The sequence below is a fragment of the Melopsittacus undulatus genome, chromosome 8 (assembly GCF_012275295.1).
Source record: "Melopsittacus undulatus isolate bMelUnd1 chromosome 8, bMelUnd1.mat.Z, whole genome shotgun sequence".
NCBI classification, from domain to species: Eukaryota; Metazoa; Chordata; class Aves; order Psittaciformes; family Psittaculidae; genus Melopsittacus; species Melopsittacus undulatus.
The window spans coordinates 5,405,947-5,425,640 of NC_047534.1; the positions used below are offsets into that span (position 1 = coordinate 5,405,947).

The 19,694-nt window shown below is 45.3% G+C and overlaps 1 protein-coding gene across 4 annotated transcripts in view; it reads left to right on the forward strand.

Moving 5' to 3' along the window:
• MAD1L1 (mitotic arrest deficient 1 like 1) overlaps positions 1 to 19,436 on the forward strand; it is a 366,896-nt gene extending 347,460 nt beyond the window's left edge. For all 4 annotated transcript variants that reach the window (XM_005145268.3, XM_031045610.2, XM_034065681.1 and 1 more), the window contains one exon: positions 18,313 to 19,436. In XM_005145268.3, coding sequence (XP_005145325.2) covers positions 18,313 to 18,471 — 159 coding nt within the window. In that variant the 3' untranslated portion in view covers positions 18,472 to 19,436. The remainder of the gene's footprint in view (positions 1 to 18,312) is intronic.
• Positions 19,437 to 19,694: the final 258 nt, after the last annotated feature.

The following is a 19,694-nucleotide window of genomic DNA, read 5'->3' on the forward strand; positions in this document are numbered from 1 at the left end:
TTAGTAATAGACTAGGAGCTGTATAAATAGAGTATGAATGCCTGGTAATGAATCATATCAATAATTTTCACATACAGACTGTGCCTTCCATTTCTCAAAGGCCTTTACAAATACCAATTGATTCTCACAGCATGCCTGCTTGGTGGAGGAGTTGTTATTAGTTCTAGTGGAGGGTGAGAATATCAAGATGCAGAGAAATTATGCTGCTTGTGTAGTTCATGCTGGGACCCAAAGTGAGGAATGAAGTCAGAAGCTCCTGACTCCCAGGTCAGAATTGTAGGACTACACAGCTCTGTGTGGTTTCTTCAGCATGGCTGGAAGCAGTGGTCTTCATAGACCACTGAGGAAGATGGTCTTTGTCAGACCCCAAAGTCTGGGGCAGGTAAATGCAGGAGTAATTAATACACAGTGGATGGCAGGACTGGTCTTTCTGGTGCTGTGCTTTAAGCTTACAGTCAGGAATAGCGCTCACATCCTGTGCAGGTGGGGGCTTGGATGTTTTTTGACCTATGGAAACATGGTCTTCCATTCAGGCAAACCAGAAAGAGAAAGAGGCATCTTCAATCCAGCTGTGCTTTGTAACTCTCACCCACCTCAGTCAAGGAGGTTAATGCTGAAGAGTACCTGAAATACTGAGAGTCTCTTCTCTAGCATAGCATCCTACTCCACATTCACCACATTGCCCATCAGTGTTTTGCTGTTGCCCTTCTTAATTCTGCAGTAAATTGTTCCAGTCTTTAATGTCTCTCCTGCTGACCCAGGGATGCAGTCAGTGATGGAGATTATCTTCAGAAGAAAGAGGCAGGTTATGTAGCACATGCCTCAGACAAGGGAAACCTCATCTATCTTTTGCCCTTGTGTCATACTGGATTCACCAAGGCTGACTCACTGCCTGGAAGAAGAGGGCATGTATCTGAACTTGCATAAAAACATGACATGGTACTTCTAGCCTTTCTTTCTTAAAAAACACATTTTGACATCTTACTTGGCATTTTGAGAGACACTGTACACTGAGAAGTTGTCTTTAAGCTGGGTACAGTGGCACTTAGATATTTATTTTGAGAGGTTACATCATTTCCAAACCCATCAGGGTGTTAAGAGTCCTTTATATTGGCACTGAGTCCTTTAAATTGCTGTTGAAACTACATAGACTTCACTGCACTTTTCTGTATTGAATTTCTTCTGCTGTAGCAGTGCCCAGTGACCCAAATTTCACAGGTCCTCCTGGTCCCTCACAGTTCTCCACTCTTCTGACCCACCTAAGTCATTTTGCCATCTTGTAGGTTTTTCTGCCTTCTAAGTCATCAGTCGTTGGGCTGAAACTATTGATTCTTGTCATCATGTTGCCACTCTCCTCCATGGACTTCCCATGGAGGTTGGCAAGGGACTAAGTATGGAAGAGTTGTCCAAGTTCCTCTGGAGGGGGGAGGCAAAGGAGGAATGGGCAACCCAAAACAACATCTTTCCAGAGCTTAATTGCTTAGCCTTAACCTCAGGTTAGCAAACTCCCACCACTCTTCATAAAGGGATGAGAGGCAGAAGGTGGCAATGTAGGACTCACAACCCAGAATCATTTTGCACCATGGCCATGTGGCCTTTGGAAAGAGCAGGGGCCATCCCAGAGAGCCAGATTTTAGCTGTCAAGCTTTAAGGGCTGTTTTGACAAGCTTATTGAGCAAGTTCATTATTTTATATTCCAGATGAGACTTGGCCACATTTATTCCTTTTAACCTTTTTTTCCCCCTACCTCCTTGCCAACTTACAGTTCAGCATGGAGTTTTACCTTTCACTTCTAAGATACATTAATACTCTTTTTAAATGATTGTTACCTGAAATGTTTTGATGGTCTATCTAAACAGTATTAGTAGTTACATTAACTCTTTCAGAGAATAATGTACACACTGGTGTCAAGAGGGCTTTCTTCTACATATAAACTCTCTTCCAGACGGATTACATTATATTCTTCTAGGCTCTGCCTCAGATATGTTGTTCCATGAACTGAGTCTAGCACATTTAGGGAATAGATTGTTTTCCCCCCCTGCTTCTTAAGAAAAAGAAAGAAAAAGCAAAACATAGCAACGACAGCATGGCAACAGCAGCTGCTGCACAATAGAAAAACAGGCAAACAGACTTCCGAAACATGTATTCACTGTTCAGCTATTTTTAGTGGTTAGTGAGTATGTGGGAGTATTACAACAAAATAAGTGAGAAAATAACTAACAAATAATTCATAAGAAACTTTAGATGAGAACACATCTTAATGACTGCAGCCTCCCAGCTAGCCCTCACACTGTATGAGTCTCCACATGCACAAACTGAAAGGTCACCTCTGATCTCTGCTATTTATATATTGCAGATTCGTCCACAGATACATATATAAAATACCATACCAAAAATAATGCCAGTGGAGCATTAAGGTTAAGTAACTGGGCACTGAAAAGTAAAGAATTGTGCATCCCTGCATAGTGACTTGAGAATAAATCCATCTCATTACTCCCCTGTCTTTGCACCTCAGTGTCAGAGGTTTCCTAGCACATGGGTGTGGAGGACCCCCACAGCCTGGCTGTTTCTGCAGGACTTTTAGGAGCTGTACATGGCTCCTGGCTCTACTGCTGACCTGCTGTGACCCTGGGCACTGTGTATCACTTCTTCTGGGACCTGTTTCCCCATTCACCTTTTGTCTGTTCGGAGCAAGCAGGTAGGAACCTCCAGCACAGAAACACATCTTTAGGCAGAGCTCAGCCACACGTGGGGCCATGTATGTGCTGAAAAGTGACAAAATAATAAGGGATAGATAGCATCTTCCTTGATCAGCCTGAGAAATGTTAATGCTTTACCATCCCCTCACCAGGATGCCCCCCTTGCACTGCAGACTAGTCAAGTTCAGGAAGTCTTTAAATTCAAAGTAATCCGTGGAGAACGTGAGAGAAACAGCCTCAGAAGTGTTGAACTTCTTACAGTTGCAGCCCGATCTGTTGTGCTGTGTGAGCCCTCTTTTGTGTTCAGATACCATCCATGGGAGACTGAAGGCAAACAGAGTCTCTTAAGTCTCCTCCACAATCCCAATGCTTTTATTGGCACTGAGCAAAACACAGCTCAGCCCTCTGCAGCCAAAGTGAGATTCATTTGTCTTTAGAAACAACACAAATCTGTTTTCCTGGTTAAATAAAGTCATTTGCAGGGTTCTGTTGTGGGAAGGATGTGTCAGCTTGTCCTGAATGGAGCAGTCATTAGGATGAATAGGTTGGTTGTTGGGCTGAAACAGCCCTCTGCACACTGAAGTGTCCTTCCAGAGACAGGCTGAGCCCTCACTGAGGGACTGCAGGTGCCTCTGCATCACTGCAGGCTTTATTGTGGGCATCCCCTTCCCACACCCTCATGTGGAGTTTATGATTGGTTTACTGCAAAATGTTATGAATCCCATATCTTGCACATTCCCCTCCAGCCCTGTGGTTTGAGCTCGGGTTTCTACAGCAGAGGAGGCAAATGGGACTTGAACAAGTCCTTTGCATGGTCTGTGTTGCCTTGCTAATGTAAGAAGCCCGTTTCTTCTTGTCTGTCAATCTCAGTAATGCTGGTGCTTCCCTGCCCTTCAGAGGCATGATGAGCAATGACTAAGTAATGTTTTTAATTCTCCTTGATGCTGTACACTTGTGCTGGGAAGTTTGGTGTGTAACTGTTAGGGAGGGAGGTTGCTAAAGTTCTCCAGAGGACATCGGGAATGAGGAAGCAGCAGTTTAAGTGGTTTGGTTCCCTCTGAAGCTTATTTTTTTCCCCTCAAATTTAGTTGAAAACAAGCAAGCGAAATGCAGCATTTAGAAGCACTTTGTAAGATCCTTTCTGGTTTTTAATTACTTCGTTTACACGTCTTTGTCTATGAAACCTCCGAGGAAACTCATCCGCTTGTTTTCTCATCTGCATCTTCTGCTTTTGGTGGTTTTTACACAAGAAAGAATATAAGTGTCTCATTTGTGTATAAATACTCAAACCAATGCAGCTTATACTGTAAAATACAGGCTGGTTGAGCAGGACAGAGATCAGTGCTCTAAAATGAACCTGACATCTTAGGACATGCACTGTATTATATCACTCAGTGTTTGCTGAGGTCTTTTCCTGTGGCCTTCTGTTAACATCTGAATATGTATTAATGCTGTTTCTACAACGGATTTAGAGCACAAATAGCCCAGATTTGAGGCATTTGAAGAAGTACTTCTTGATCCTGTTGCTGGTTGTTTGTATTTTTTGCTTGTGAAAACAATTCTCAAGAGCATTGTTAGGTGTATCATAGCAGGAACACCTCTGGGCACGCTGGGGAATGTGTGAAAGCAGGTTTCGAGAGCTTTTATTCTCACACCATGTTTCAGTTCTGTAGTGATAAATGTTTTCTGGAGAACAAACCTGGAATCCCTCCCCTTGCAGGTCTCACTTCTTGAAATGCAAAAAGGTGTTTTAAGTTTCAGGGGTTTGTTTGAGTCAGGTTGTGTCTTTCTTGGCTGGTAACGGGGCTGATCAGCTTTATGCAAGCAGCACAGAGTGGAAACTGCTGCTTATGTTAGAAGCTGATGGCATTAGACAGGTAGGATTAGTACAGGACCTGTGGCAGACAAGAGAGGTAATGGCATAGCATGGAAATAAAATGAGGGAGGAACAGATCTTTTAGGCAATTCTGCATTGGTAATTGACGTACCACTCAAGACAAGCTTTATATACCCAGCATACCTTCTAGGCTGTGTCCTGGGGAATTCCCATGTCCTTCAGCAGGTGGGATGGATGCTGCTGAGCGCAGACAGCTGGGACAGAAGCATTTGCAATCCCCTGAAAATCATCTTTAATTCAGGGCAGTACTTTAAACACGTGAGTGTGGGGGAGAAAAATATGATCTCTTTCATTGCATGCAGAGTCCTGGGTGGTAGAACCAGACTATGCAGACACACATGTAACATTAAAAGCCCTATTTCATTACATGCCTGACTAGTATGTGGTCCTTTCAGCCGGACAAAGAGCATCCTGCAGGGTGAATGTAAGATGGCAGCTTTATTGCTGCAATGTTGTGACCACAGACAGCCCAATTATTTCAAATGGACCTCAGCCAATATGTTCAGATTTGATTAAGAACTTTTTGGAAGATAAGAAGCATTTAGAGTTAAGGGCTGGCTTCCGCCTTAGCTATTTACATTGGGATGGGGAGGGGTAGAATCTTTTATTAGCGACACTGTTTAAATATTTTGGCTCTTTATTCCAATATTGTGGCAAGAAGGAACCATATGTGTTCCTACAAAGAGAGCTTAGTACAGCCGTTAATCAGGAGGGGATCTATTAATGTATTAACATTCAGAATAATGAGCAAAAACAGCATGCACTGGAGAGACTAACACACATCTTTCTTTCGTCTGTGATTTTCAAATGTTTGGGAAATGTGAAATTCCTCCATCTTTCAAAAGCTGATTTTCTGCCAAAAGAAGTTCTCTTCTGCTGTTAATTTTAGAAAGGTTGGATCTATTTACAAATAGCGAACATAAGCACAGAGTGATGAAAACCAGGAGGATGTGGGGAGGATGCAGGGTTCATCCCAGGATGCAGAGTTCACAGCAGGAGCTGATCTGGCAGGGAAACTTGGAGGCAATCCTTTCCTTTTCTTAACATTAGCATGCAGAGTGGGGCATGTGTTTAGAGAAGATACAAACCCAGGCTCCATTCTAACTCGCCACCACCACCTTTCTCAGGAAGACACTGGATGACATACGCGTCTGCAGATCTCTGTTGGGCTTTAGGGATTATTGCTGAAAGACTTGGCACAGGAAAAGGGTAGATTTTAAAGAGCTCAAGAATGAGAGAGATTGCCGGTCGAGCAGCTTCGTTGCCTCGAGGTCATTGCTAATTAGCAGCATCTTGCCTAAAGAAGTGGACATTACATTTAACTGCTGTTATGAAAACCAATCACATTGTCTCCCCTTTGCATCCCATGCTACTTGCCTGCTTTGCTGTGGCATCTGGAGCAAGCTGCATAAGGGAAGGGAAGAAAGCCCTCTGAAAGGATGTGGAAGGATGCTGAAGTGGTAGTGGAGCTCAGATGAGAGAGGCTGGAGCATGACAGCTGTTACTGGATCACGCAAAAAGCCTGCCAGGAAAAATGCATCAGTTTGTGTGATATCCGGGTGTCTTGTCTTCTGTTTTCATAATTGCATACATGGTGTCTGCATAAATCTTTCCCCCCCTGCACCTCCAGCGAAAGGAGCTGACTGGCGGATGGCAGCACATCAGTGGGAGAACACCAGCAGGAAGAGACAACCAGTCAGATGTGTGTCAGATGGGGAGGGCCAGGGCCCGAGGCACATTCCTTGGAGGTTGCTTGAACATGGTGCATTCACTGAATAGAAAACCTCTCCTTTTCCCTAAGGAAAGAGGAGCATGTTCATCCAGACATGAGAACCAGCAGTGCTGTCTTGCCATGTTCCTTCAGGAGGTTAGTGCCAAATGACAGCACAGGCGGTAACAGCAGAAGCTTTCAGCAAGCGCCTCATAGCCCAAAGGTCTGAGTGTCCCCTCAAGGGACATGGTGGGATTTCTTTTCCTTTTTCACTGAATATGGAAATCCTCCTATTTATTCACTCCTTAGCTGCAGCCTCTGCATTTTCAGCTGTGGGTTTCCGTCTTATGGTGAGTTCAGATCTGCTTAAGGAGAGGAGTCCTGTGGCTGTTTCACACTGGGTTTACCATTAAAAGCCCATTTCATGGAAACCTGCACAGGCCATTTGATTGTTTTCCTTACTATCTTGGTCTTCAGGTTTTCCTGGCCATGGAATACCAGTCTGGGTGAGTAACCCCCCAAATACAGTTACTGGTAAACACCAGCTCTGTGCACTCTAAAGTCTTGAAGTTGAAAAAGAAATGGTGAATTTTGTTAAATAAGCATAGAATAGTTTGGGTTGGAAGGGACCTTCAAAGGTCATGTAGTCCGACCCCCCTGCAATGAGCAGGGATATCTTCCACTGAACCAGGTTAGTGGCATCATCTCCCCCAGTATAAATCTTTACTGTGTATGTACAGATTCAGTCTAAGAAATGTCCTTCCCCACAGGGGCTTATGGGCTTTTAAGAGTTAAAACTTCTTCTAGAAGACACAAGAAAAAACATTTCACATGTTCAAAATCAACGTTTCCCTCTTTGACTTTCTGGGTCATGACAGCTCCTGCTCACTTCAGACCTGTTGACAGTCATGCTGATGACAGCAATTTCAAATGAAGAAAATGTGAGCCAGCAAAAAAGGAAGAGCAATAAAAGCGTCTCCCTCAACTCACACTAAGATTGTGAACTGTGCTTATTGATGTTACAACAGTAGCTAATGTTATTTCCAAAGCCAGCACTTAAATTCCAATTTGGTACATCGTAACTGGAAGTCAATCACACAGTCCCATGGGAAGAGGTAATTATTGACCAGTTCTTGCTCTTAGATAAGCAGTGGTTTTGCTTTTGGTAGCACTGGCTGTGTGCAGAAGTGACTAATATGTGTCACCAGTTTCCCTGATGTAAAGCTTACACCTGCATTTTAGCCTGGGGTGCCAGACTATGACAAACAAGAGCTAGAAGAGGGTAATGAATAAACATGGTGAGAATTTCAGCTGTAATCTGCCATCAGGTCCATCTGTTACTCCTTCCCCCACAAGCCTTGCAAACTCAATGAGCCAGGAACAGGCATGCTCCATATACTGTCCCATTCTTCAACCACATATCGAAGGTCTAATTGTCTGCTTGTCATTAAGTTTATCACTTATGGTCTCTTGAGCCATCATTGGTCACAGGATTTTCTTGTTCAGTTCTTTAGCCTTCCGTCCACCACCCTACTTATGACAAAGCTTTCAGAAGGATACTGAAAAGATGAGGATAAACGTATTAATCACATGCTGGTGTCTGCTGTATCACAGATTAGCAGTTGCTCCAGGGAGATGTGCCTCACCGGCATGTGTCCTCTGCTCATTTAACCATTCCCAGCCTCTTGCACTCACCCTCCATCTCTTGCAAAACTAGATGCCAAGCTCCCAGATGAGGGGTTTCTTTTTCAGTTGGCAGCTGGTGAATCCTGAAGTCTGTGTGACCTAATTGCACTGTGTGATGGGCAGACACTTCAGATGGGGTGAGTCTTGGGGTGAGTCTTGGGGTTTCCTCCTTACTTGCTCTGATTGGAGAAGGAAAAGCAGAGGTCTCTAGCAGGAGCATGATGCAGAAGCAGCTAAGCAGAGGAATGGCGCATGCCTGGTGTGACTCAGTGAGTGGGGAAGGCTCCAGCAAGTTCTGCCTGTTGGGGAGCAGTGGTTTGCTTTGGGGAGCGGATGCCCATCTCCCAGGCAACGCGGCAGCTTGCAGAAAGCTGCCATCAGAATTCACTGTGGTTCCAGCCATCTCCCATCGGTGCAGGGTTTTGCAAACTTAGCTGCTCCTGTTCTCTTACAGACCTCATGCTCACAGCTGCAGTTCACAAGTGGAGAATCTCCCCGCTTTGGGAACCAAGCCATCTTAATGAAAAGCCCACACAGATGATATGTTTTTGCATTTCTTCCCATTCCTTCTCATGTTCCAGAAAATCCCATGCTCTTGGTTCTCTGCTCCTCTGTTGCCTCCAGCTCTTCTCCCAGCAAGGGAGATGGAGAGGAATGTGATAAACAACTTGGCTAGTTAATGAGTTTCCCTGTCTAAATGAGGGATTCTTGTGTGCTGGGTTCATTTGCCATGCCCTTGGTACCTCCCTCAAGTTGTCTGTCTGCTTCTGACTCTCCTGGGAGAGAGGTTTGGAATCTGGTTGGAGTTACACCTACTTTTCCCTTTGTGCCAAGCCATCATGTTCAATGGGGCTAAGTTGCAGACCACAAAGTGCCTCTGGATGGCAGGGCTGGAGAGCTACATGAGGCTGGAAAAAGAGAACTGAAATAACACCCATTCCATAGCATTGCAAGCTACAACTGCAGACTCATTTCAGAGAAAGTAACAGGAGATTTTTCTCTCCCTAATTTATGTCTCTCCTGCATATGGCTTCTATGGAGTCACTAATGTTACAGACAGATGGGTTGGCATTTTACTAGACAGAACACATGGGCTAGATGTTGTTAATGCTTGTTAGCTACTCACTCTGCAGCTTGACCAGTCCAATACGGTCACCTCGCAGATGGTTGGAAAGCTGCAGCCCGGGTGCTGGAGCAGTCCAGTTCTGCAGCACGTGGTTGTGACAGCAGTTGGGATAACATGTGTTTGGCTGCTCTGTCTGAAGGGCCTCATTGTAGGTCAGAGATACCTGTGACTGGAGGATCAGTGTGGGTTTCCCATATGTCCAATTTGTAAAGATCCTGTACCTTTTATTGAGATATATACTGGCTTTAAAGGCTGAATTCCACAGTTTGGATTTTTCTAAGATGAGGTTTGAAAAATTCTGTGAGCCCTGTGCCTTGCTGTCACTTACCTCATGGTTGATGTTTATAAGCATATTTGGCTGATGAACACTATTTGGCCTGCTAAAAGGTATAATTTATGTTCTCAAGCTCTGACTTACAGCCTACTGCCAGTATTAGTTTTGAGTGGACATCCCATGCAATTTTCCTTTCTGTGATGTGAGTAGTTCGCTGTGATTTACTCTCACCCAGAATTGTATTCAGCTGAACCATTTCTAAGTATCACCTCAACAGATCTCCACAGGGTCAATCTCCTTGGTTTCTGGTTTGGAGACCTGCATCAGAACCTGTGGATGCAAAAGCAGATCCTACAGGTGAATCATTTGTGTTACCATCTTCCCTCTAGCAGCACTGATGGTCAGTTTACAGTATAATGGTGAGAGCAGATCCTACAAATGAGACAGGGACTGTTAGTTTCAGGCCTTGTCCTTTAAATCTCTCAAGGCACTTTTGGAAAATGCATGGATATTAACCCACCCTAAGCAGGAGTTCTTCAAACCAATGATTTAAATTAGATATATTTGTCTCTGTCTGTCCTGAACTGCTGAGTAACATTAATGCACCCTGATAACAGCTGTCACATTTTACCCTGGGGGTTGTTCCTCAGTGATAGGTGAAATCACAGCAGTTCAAAGACCTGTCTTCCAGGATAAAAAGCTCTGTAAGAATATTCAGATATCAAATAGTAATAGTATGAATCAAAAAAATATGCTTCCCTTATTTTAAAGCCTTTGATCTTATTTTTATGGCATCACATTTGACAGTCTAAAGGGCACTAACCTGTAGGAGAAACCTTCTGAGAGAAGATGCCGACTTGCCTTCCACTGTGCAGAGCACCATCCCCCAGCATTAACACCAACCAGTTTTCCCCATGGAGCGGGGTGCAGGCGCTTCAGTGCACAGCTCTGCTCCTTTCACACGTTTCATTTCTTACATCAGGTGCAGGAGAGCTCACAGAGATCAAAACATGTAGCTGTAGGGAGAAACTCTACTGTGCAATACTCTCTGCTCTATGTTTCTTTGCTGCTAAGCAGGTGCAGCATCCAGGACCCCATCATATGCATAGTGCCTGGATTGTGTTTCTGATTAAGATGGAAGTGTGTGAGCTGACCTCTTGCACAAAAACATTGTGGGGTTGTGGTTCATCTCAGTGTTGAATAATAAGAAAGAGAAAGGAAATGTTTGCTATAAATCTCAGTGCACACAGGACTGTTTCTTTACTTACCCACCCCAGCTTTCAATTTTCTTCTTGGCATTGCCAGGCGCTTGCTTTTCTTTGCTCAGCAGCTAAAAGCAGCTTTTTCATTACATTTCCTGGAAGGCCCTTTACAGGCTTCCATCCCTCTGCGCCTCGTAAATTCACTTTATATAGCAAGCTGGTGACACGGAGGTCAGAGGTCTTGGCAAGAAACAATTATTATAAAGAAGCACTTTTTTGGGTTACAGAGAGGATATTAAAGGGGGAAAATCTTCTGCGGACAAGGAATGGTGTTTGTGAGAGATGGGTGACTTGATTGATGAAGAGCTGACAGAGCTACCTTGGGCAGGTGTCCTGTCAGGCCAGCTGAAACCTGCCAGTTACCATGAAAAAAGAAGGAAACCAGTAAGCAGTTTGCTAAATAACCTCATAAATATTTCCAGCCATGAGCACATCTTGTGGTACAATTTGGGGTGGGTTTCTTTTTTTTGGCTTTTTTTAATATTTCTCTAATTTTAAATGAACAGCCTCTAATTAAAGTGATTTAGTGGCTACCTGGGGACCTGGTATTTGAGCAGCGCATGATGCTTAGGAGAGGTTGGTTGGTGAGGCATAACTCAATCGGGGGATTCTGATAATGATATCATCGCCCAAGAGAGCCAAGTTAGAGCAATTAAATCTCAAAACCTCATGTTTGTGTTGTTAGAAGTTCAGCAGGTGGTTTCCACATGGCCAAACACACACACACACACACACACACACGTTTTCCTTGGGTATTTTCTGGACATTCCAGACTTCTGGCTCTGTGCTTGCTGGGCTGCCCCATGTGTGTATGAGCCTGTCCAGAGTGAGCTGTAATGGTGATGTATGAGCTTTGCAGACCCAGGGAGAGGTTGCCAGCCCTCTTGGCACCAGTGCTTCCACCCTCAGCATCTGCACATGGACAAGGCGGCCTTTGACATTTAGAAAATCTCAGCATCCAAAGCAAGAGGCAGAAACAAAAGGATTTTTCTCATTTAAAGGTCAGAGCCAGCAGCTTCTTGAAAGATGCTTTCAAATAGGTTTGTTGGGCTCTGACAGGGTTTATGTGTTTTAATGGGTGCCAAGGAAGCATCAAGAGGGAGGCAAGGACATCCATCAGGACCACCAGTGTGCCCAAGGTTCTTGGTGGCAGAGGCTCTGTGGCATACACGGTGACAGTGCAATGACACAGCAACTCTGAGGACTTCTGCTGAAGGTGTTGGGAAGAGGGAGTGACTATCCCACATGAAGAGGAGGTCTGCGGGATTCCGATGATGATGGCAAATTGCCGAAGGGATAGATGTGATAGAGAGATGTGCATACCCCACATTGGAGCAGGTGGCACAGCAGGCTTCAAGGTGGGATGAGGACCACAAGACAAGGGAAATGAGAGTAAGAACTGGGGCAGAGAGAGGAGAACATGGCCACAGCATGGCTCATGATGCCAGAGGAGCCTGTGGACCCAAACAGAGCAGGGAGAAGGTCTGTGTGGAGCCTTGGATTGTGCCCCTTCCCTTGGCATGCATGGGGCTGTTTGTGGTGTGTATTCAAGAGCAGTTGTGCACAGGGATGCAGCACAGACAGTGATTTATGGAAGGAGCGTTCCAGATGAGATGGTGCCTCTATGATACCTTGCTGAGTAAATGTCACTGGGCAATGTTTCACTTGCTCATTTTGACCCCTAATACACCCTAGCCTTGGAAAGTACCATCTACCATGGAGTATGGCTGAGCAGCATCTGCAAAGCAAACTATGCCAAGGGGAGGAAAGCCACTCTGGCAACCCTGCCAGAGTCCTAGACTTCATCCTTCCTCTCACTGGGGTAGTGTTTGAACTGGAGTTCCCAAGCTGAGACACAACTCTTTTGCCTGCTGTGTCTGGCACAGAGTTCCACCATCACTGTTGACAGCTTGCCAAAACCCATGCAAGAAAATCTACCTCCAGCAATTGGAGGTGTCTGTTTGAAGACACAGGAGCACATGTCCTGCATGGATTGCATCCCCAAAGGCAGCTGTGTTTTCTCAGTTTGGACATCAGGCGTAGAATATCTCCGCTTTATGCCAAAATCTCAAGTTGTATTGAATGCTGAAGACATCTGCTCACATTTTTCTTCATTTCTACCTCGTGTTTTCTCATGATGCCACATCCCTTGTCAGCCTTCTCCTTGGGGCTTGCAGCCACCCTCTGTTCAGTCTTATTCTGGAGTTCTAAGGTATACAGGATGTTGAGTCTTATGCTCAACCAGTATTCTTCAAGAAGCATCCTTTGTGTGATTTAAGTCACGCTGCATGCCACTTCATAGCTGATGGCACTTTTGGAGTCACAGCTGATACATCCATTGTTCTTATGTATGAGAGGAAAAGGGCATACAAAAACTAAAGTATTGGTGTGCCTAGTTCAGAGCTCTGAACCCCATGTTGTAAAGGACCAAAGGAGACACTGTCACACCTCTCAGCTGGTGGAACAGTAAATGCTGGGATTGGCTTTCAGGGAGGGTTTCTGTGCAACAGCAGTGGGGGGGAAGGAGCCATCTTATCAGAATCAGTGCAGTCAGAAGCCCTGTGTGCATTAAGTTGAAGCAACAACAGTTGGAAGAACCTCCTTTATGCTTCATATGTCTTGGCATTAACGGCCTAGTCCAGCCAGCTGCAGGTCCTTTCCCCAAGAGGGTCCTTTGAGAATGCCTATTGCTCCTCTGCATGTCTACTCCTCACTGAGATGGCCCCTGTTGAAGAGGAAAGCTCGCTTGTAGCACACTAGTGGTTATTTGAGAGACTTTTATATGTCTGTCTAAACTATAAACCTTGAATAATTTACCAATTTCCAGGGCTAAGAGGAAGATTTATGATGTTTCCTTCTGGCAAGCAGCAGCTGATCTTGATTCTCCTGGAAAACCATTGCACTAATGGCTGCTTTCTCCGAGCAGATCCAGTAGCAGCTATGGCAAGTTTATATTACCATGTGGTAAATAGACCTGTCTCCTTGTGTTTTACAGTACAGTAAAATCTGCCCACTGATCTGATTGCTCTATGGGGTGGCACAACCTGGGAGGAGAAAATCAAGGGGTCACCCTTCAAACCTATGACAGGAGTTGCATCCCCTCACCAGCAGAATGGAGCATGTGGTGACACAGGGCAAAGATTGATTTCCATTGCTCTTCTAGGAAACGTCCCCATAGGCTTTAAATCAGCCTGAACTGGCAACAGGACTTAGTGAAAGCTGAAATCCTTCCTTTTGCAAGTATTTGAGATCTGAATAAAACATAACGTAGACCTGAATCTCTGTAATTTAGTGAGCCAGGCAGATTTTTTTTTTCCATAAATTAGAAGAAACCAATATAGGTCTATGTAAAGAGCACCTGAGAAATGTTATTCTCATAGTACTTAGCTTCAGCATGCTGAGCTGCTCTGTGCTCAGGGAAACTGAGAGTGCAGGGGGAATAGTTGTGTCTCTGGTGAAGTGCTGCACTTGGCTGGCTTATTCAGCACAGCAGGGAAGGGGGGATTGAAGCATGAACATAGTTCACAAAGTGTCCTCTTGCGTTGACTCCTCTGTGCATTGACTACGGGGGGGATAGGGGTGCTCACAGGTTTAGCTTGTCCTTTGATCCCATGTTTGGCTCTAAATCTTGATGTTTTTTCTTTCACACTTCTCTCTAAAAGGAACACAGTGTAGTGAGTAGCTCTGAGTAAGCAGTGTCAATGGTGTTGGGTGCAGAGCAGTTAGGGCTGGGTTTGTGTGTGCTCTGATCTCTCTTGTCCTGTTCCCATTCATGGACTGTCCCTGTGGATCAGTGACAGGATCAGCAGGTCGAAGGAGGTGATCCTGCCCCTCTACTCTGCTCTCATGAGACCTCACCTGGAGTATTGTGTGCAGTGCTGGTGTCCTCAACATAAGAAGGACATGGAACTGTTGGAACAAGTCCAGAGGAGGCCACGAGGATGATCAGGGACTGGAGCACCTCCCATATGAAGACAGGCTGAGAAAGTTGGGGCTGTTCAGCCTGGAGAAGAGAAGGCTGTGTGGAGACCTCATAGCAGCTTTCCAGTATCTGAAGGGGGCCTACAGGGATGCTGGAGAGGGACTATTCATTAGGGACTGTAGTGACAGGACAAGGGGTAACGGGTTCAAACTTAAACAGGGGAGGTTTAGATTGGATATAAGGAAGAAATTCTTTACTGTGAGGGTGCTGAGGCACTGGAATGGGTTGCCCAGGGAGGTAGTGAATGCTCCATCCCTGGCAGTGTTCAAGACCAGGTTAGATGAAGCCTTGGGTAATATGGTTTAGTTTGAGGTGTCCCTGCCCATGGCAGGGGGATTGGAACTGGATGACCTTAAGGTCCTTTCCAACCCTAACTATTCTGTGACACTTATCCAGGTTCCTCAGCTTCATATTTTCTTAATAGATGAGCTTCGTTGGCTTTTGGCTCCATCTAAACTTAGAATTCCTGGGGATACATCACTGGAGTAAATGGTGATTGCATTACATAGCATATGTCTTGTGAATAGTTGGTATTGCTGTCACTTGCATCTTCTTGTTAGCAGGGATTCTGTCCAGCAGTTTTTCTTTGAGGGCTGAGAGGTTTTAATTTTAAAGATGGATTAAAATGAGTGGAATGTTTCCTAGCTGGGAACTGTGCAGAGGAGGACTCAGGCATCCTTATAGATTTGAACTGGTGGAGATTTCACCTGTGTATTTCTCACAAATCCACCTTCTAGAGGTGGAGTTGTGAGTCTGCTCTGCACTGATCCAAAACAGGGTAGAACAACCAGACCCTGTAGCATTCATTCAGCAGAACATCCCCTCCCCTGTCCTTGTCATCATCACCTTCTTGCTCCCACGCCACCCACAGCGGCGCTTCCTGCGCTCACCAGGTGCACCAGGCCAGGAACAGACTGACATTTGAAAAGAAACCTTGTGAATTAATGGGAACATATTGCTATTATTTCTTATAATCACTTTATTTGTAAAGCACATGCTGCAAAGGTTCTCCTGCTGTTGAACCCAAAGCAACAAAGCTATCTATGTATCCCCATCTCTACTGCGTTATGAACAGATGGGTGAAGGAAAAAGGCAATAAAAACAAAGAAGAAAGGTAACAATGATGACAATTTTAAAACACTCTCAGGGAAAAAAAATACTAATTTTTTTAAAAGCAGCATGAGATTGAATAACCTGAACTGCAAGCGCATCCATCCTCAACGTTAGCATGTAAACATCTCCCAGCTGAGGAAGAATTGCCTTTTTAACAAGTGGCTGCCTTCTCGCCTTGTTCCTGTTACAGAAGAGAGCGTAAGAAACCTGGGTGAGATGTGTGGGGTTTGGAAACTTCTTTTGGAGCTCCTAAGGAAGTGGAGGCCACAGTGGGAAGGACAGTGCTTCCCTTGAGCACGCAACAACCAAGAGAAACCACAGTCCCGTTGAACTCTATAGGAAATAACATCTCCAAAGCACGTATTCGTTCACATAACTTTCTCTGAGCATTATTCTCCTGCCTCTGCTGAAGGAGGAAACTTTGGTTATGAAGAGTAGTAGAGAGAAATGACTGTTAAGCTCATGAAAAAGAATTATTCAAATGTAGCTTTCACCCGCGATGCCGGTGAGCTCAAAGCAGAGAGGGGATTGAAAACGTTTCTGTTACTCCGATTCCAAGATCATAAAATACAAGGAAAAGTTCTGGCACTGGATGCTAAATTCCTTAAGAAACTGGCTTTAATTAATTAAACTGGTAAACCAATTAATGGATTTACTTGTAAATTCTTAGAAAATTAATTCTGTGCCCAAAGAGTGGTTTAAATCTGCAGAGGAGGCAGTGTGTATTTCATGCAGAGCTTGAATTCCCATTTTAGATGAATCCAGTTCTGCACTGACTTCAGAGACACAAGTGATGCATTAATAATACTTGGACTTTCCTTCAAACCAGCGCTTCCCATCAGCCAAATCCAGGGGGGATTTGCAGAACAAAACCCATGTGGCTTTCACAGAACCCAGCCTGTCTTCCAGCTGCTTGGATCATGGATATATGTCCCTCCTTGTGCTTCCAACTGGCTTCTTCGTCTGCTGTCTCTCCCCTCTTTCTGCATAGACTCTTTAATCTGACCCAGTGGTACATCAGATGCACAGAAAACAAGTCAGGTAGCTCCAGAAAGCAGTGGATTAAGGCACTGAACATCATTTGGAGTCACTGAAAAACAACCAAGGCGAAGTGGAAGAGATTTAAACAAAAGCTAATTTACTTTTCCACACAGAAACCTTGTTTAGATTCCCTGCCTGGCTCAGGGGTGACAGGGGCATCCTTGGTACCTTGTGCTCTTTGCAATCCAAAGTGACACATACATGAAAAGTTCATAATCAAAATGTGTCCAGGCTCTGGAGAACATGAAATCAGAAACAAGCAGGCTCCTCAGGGCTCTCGGTGGTTATCACTTCCCTTCTCTCCTGTCAGGTAAAGCCATGTTTTTTCCCTTCACATGGCAATCCTCTGCTCTGTCTCTTGGGGCAGGGGTCTGCCCCGCTCCTGCACACGCTGGGATGATGCCAGCTTTGCCTGGTGCTGCTCCAAGGGGAAGCAGAGCTGCAGAGCAATTAGGAATGGGAGCATTTTGAAGAGGAAAATGGCAAGGGGAAAAATTAGCATTTGCACTGTGATGTTTTTGCTGTTTATTAATAAACAAGCTGCTTCCATGCCTCCAGGGGCAGGAGAGGCTTCAAGCATTCCTTATTTCTCTTGCATGTAGCTTTTTTTCGCTTGTTTTATATGTTACAGGAGATTTGTAATCTTCTTCCCACATGTTGAGTTCCCTTATTTTCATGAGAGCATCTCTGGAATAATTCCTCTGGAGCTCTTGGCTGTGTGCTGCTGGGCTGATTTAAACATCCAGAAACACTTGAGGGATGCAGAGTGGATCAGCAGCTTGTTGGGAAGGAGTCATGCTAATTAGGAACAGGTCTGCTTCCTCCTGCAGAAGCAGGATGACTTCAGGGAGAAGTGTTTTCATGGAGAGAAAGCCCTTGCACATAGCTCCTACCTCCAGAGATCTGAGTGGTGATGGGGATGGTGACCCTGATGTGAGCACCCCAGTTCCATGCTGGCAGCACAGCCTGGCCCCTCTGCAACCTCTTTTCAAGGTGGTCAAAGCTTATTTCTCCACTGTCCCATTTGTCATTGGGGGAGGTTCCCACAGGATCCTCCATGGATAGGACAAAGGGTGATGGGTTTAACTTAAACAGGTGACGTTCAGGTTGGATATAAAGAAGAAGTTCTTTACTGTGAAGATGGTGAGGCACTGGAACAGGTTGCCCAAATAAGTGGTAAATGCCCCATCCCTGGCAGTGTTCAAGGCCAGGTTGGACAGAGCCTTGGGTGACATGGTCTAGTGTGATGTGTCCCTGCCCATGGCAGAGGGTTGGAACTAGATGCTCTTAAGGTCCTTTCCAACCCAAACCATTCTATGGTTCTATGCCCAACTCAATAACAACCCAGTTACCTGTGTGCCCAGCACCCGTGGTGCAGCAAATAACATGTAACATGTCCTTGATTACAGGTGGATCCATGCCAAAGCAGGCTTCAGGGTGATGTGGCCAGCACTGCCCTCTGTCTTCGGAGGTGAATTAAAACCCTGCTGTATTAACGGGTTTGTTCTTCTTTCCCCTCAGGCCTCCAGCTCCTCCGGTCGAAAGATGCAGCTTCTGGAAAACGAGTTCTCCCGAACCATCCGGGAGCTCATTGAGCTCCATCTGCTTCAGCAGGACAGCATCCCAGCATTCCTGAGTGCACTCACACTCGACCTCTTCAGCCGCCAGACCATTGCTTAGGGTCCCACTGCCAGCACCAACCACGTGAAGACCACTCCTGGGCAGGTCTCTTGAGGTAGCAAGGAAGAATTCTCCCCCCCCCACCATCCTTTATCTGTGGTATTTGGTTGTCTCTGTTTTGCAGGGATCTCCTTCTCCCCCTCTCATCCTAAAATCCCACTCTGATTCCTATGAAAAGTATCATTTTCCTCCTGTGGGAAAGGAGCAAGTCTAGCTCCATCCCAGGGCTGTACTGTGCCAAGACCCAATCAATCCCTGCCTTTGAACTGGGAAATGTGTTCATCACTGCCTAGCCTGTGTTGGCATCTCTCTGGGAATATGGTGGGAAGTAGTGGTTTGAGGAGCCATAGCATCACCATTTGCAGCTTTTCACAAAAGAATCCCCCCAAATCTGAGCCCTGGCAGAGAGATGAGCCTTGCAAGAGGCTGGTGCTTCCTGCTGTCATGGTTGCCCTCTCCTCATGGGAGCCAAGGGCTTGGTCCTTGAAACCAGAGACCTGCAGAAGGATCAGTGATGAGTAACAGGTTCTTTGTGGATACCTCCAGCTCTTGCAAGCAGCTCATCTCTCAACAGGGCTGAAATTATTTTCCAAGATATCCCATTACCTGAGTCTGCCATCACTCAGCAGACAAGCACAAGAATAAATGGCCATTTGAAGGCCCTGTCCCTGTGTTGACACCACAGTGTTATGTGATGTGCTCACATGTCACTGGTGTGCTCTTTTGTTCCACACCGACACTCTTGGGTTCTCAATTATCTCAGGACTGGCCGGAGGTGGGAGGGTCCATTTGGGTTGTGCTTACTGCTGCTGGGTTTAGCTTGCTGCCTGCCACCAGATGGCTGCCTGCCATCTGCTTGCCTTGATGGGGGTCTCCCTCCTCAGAGGGCACCCCCTCAAGTCTGACTTTTTGTTTTACAGTGGATATAGTTCTTCTGTTGGAAAAATAAAGTGTCACTTCCTCAACTAGGTGTACGACTCCTTTATTTGGGATGCACACTACTCTCCCACATGTAAATCATGACAATGAATCACCCATCAATGGTCTGATGCTGGTACTGCTTTCAGAAGGAGGACATCATTATCCCAGTTTTTCCAGACAAGTCTCATTCATGCTGTAAACCAGATTAGTTTGTTATGAACTTGTGTGTAGATTGATTTCCCCTTGATATCAGCAGGAGCCTGCTTCCTAAGCTTAGAGAGAAGGTAGCAGGCTAGAAAGTT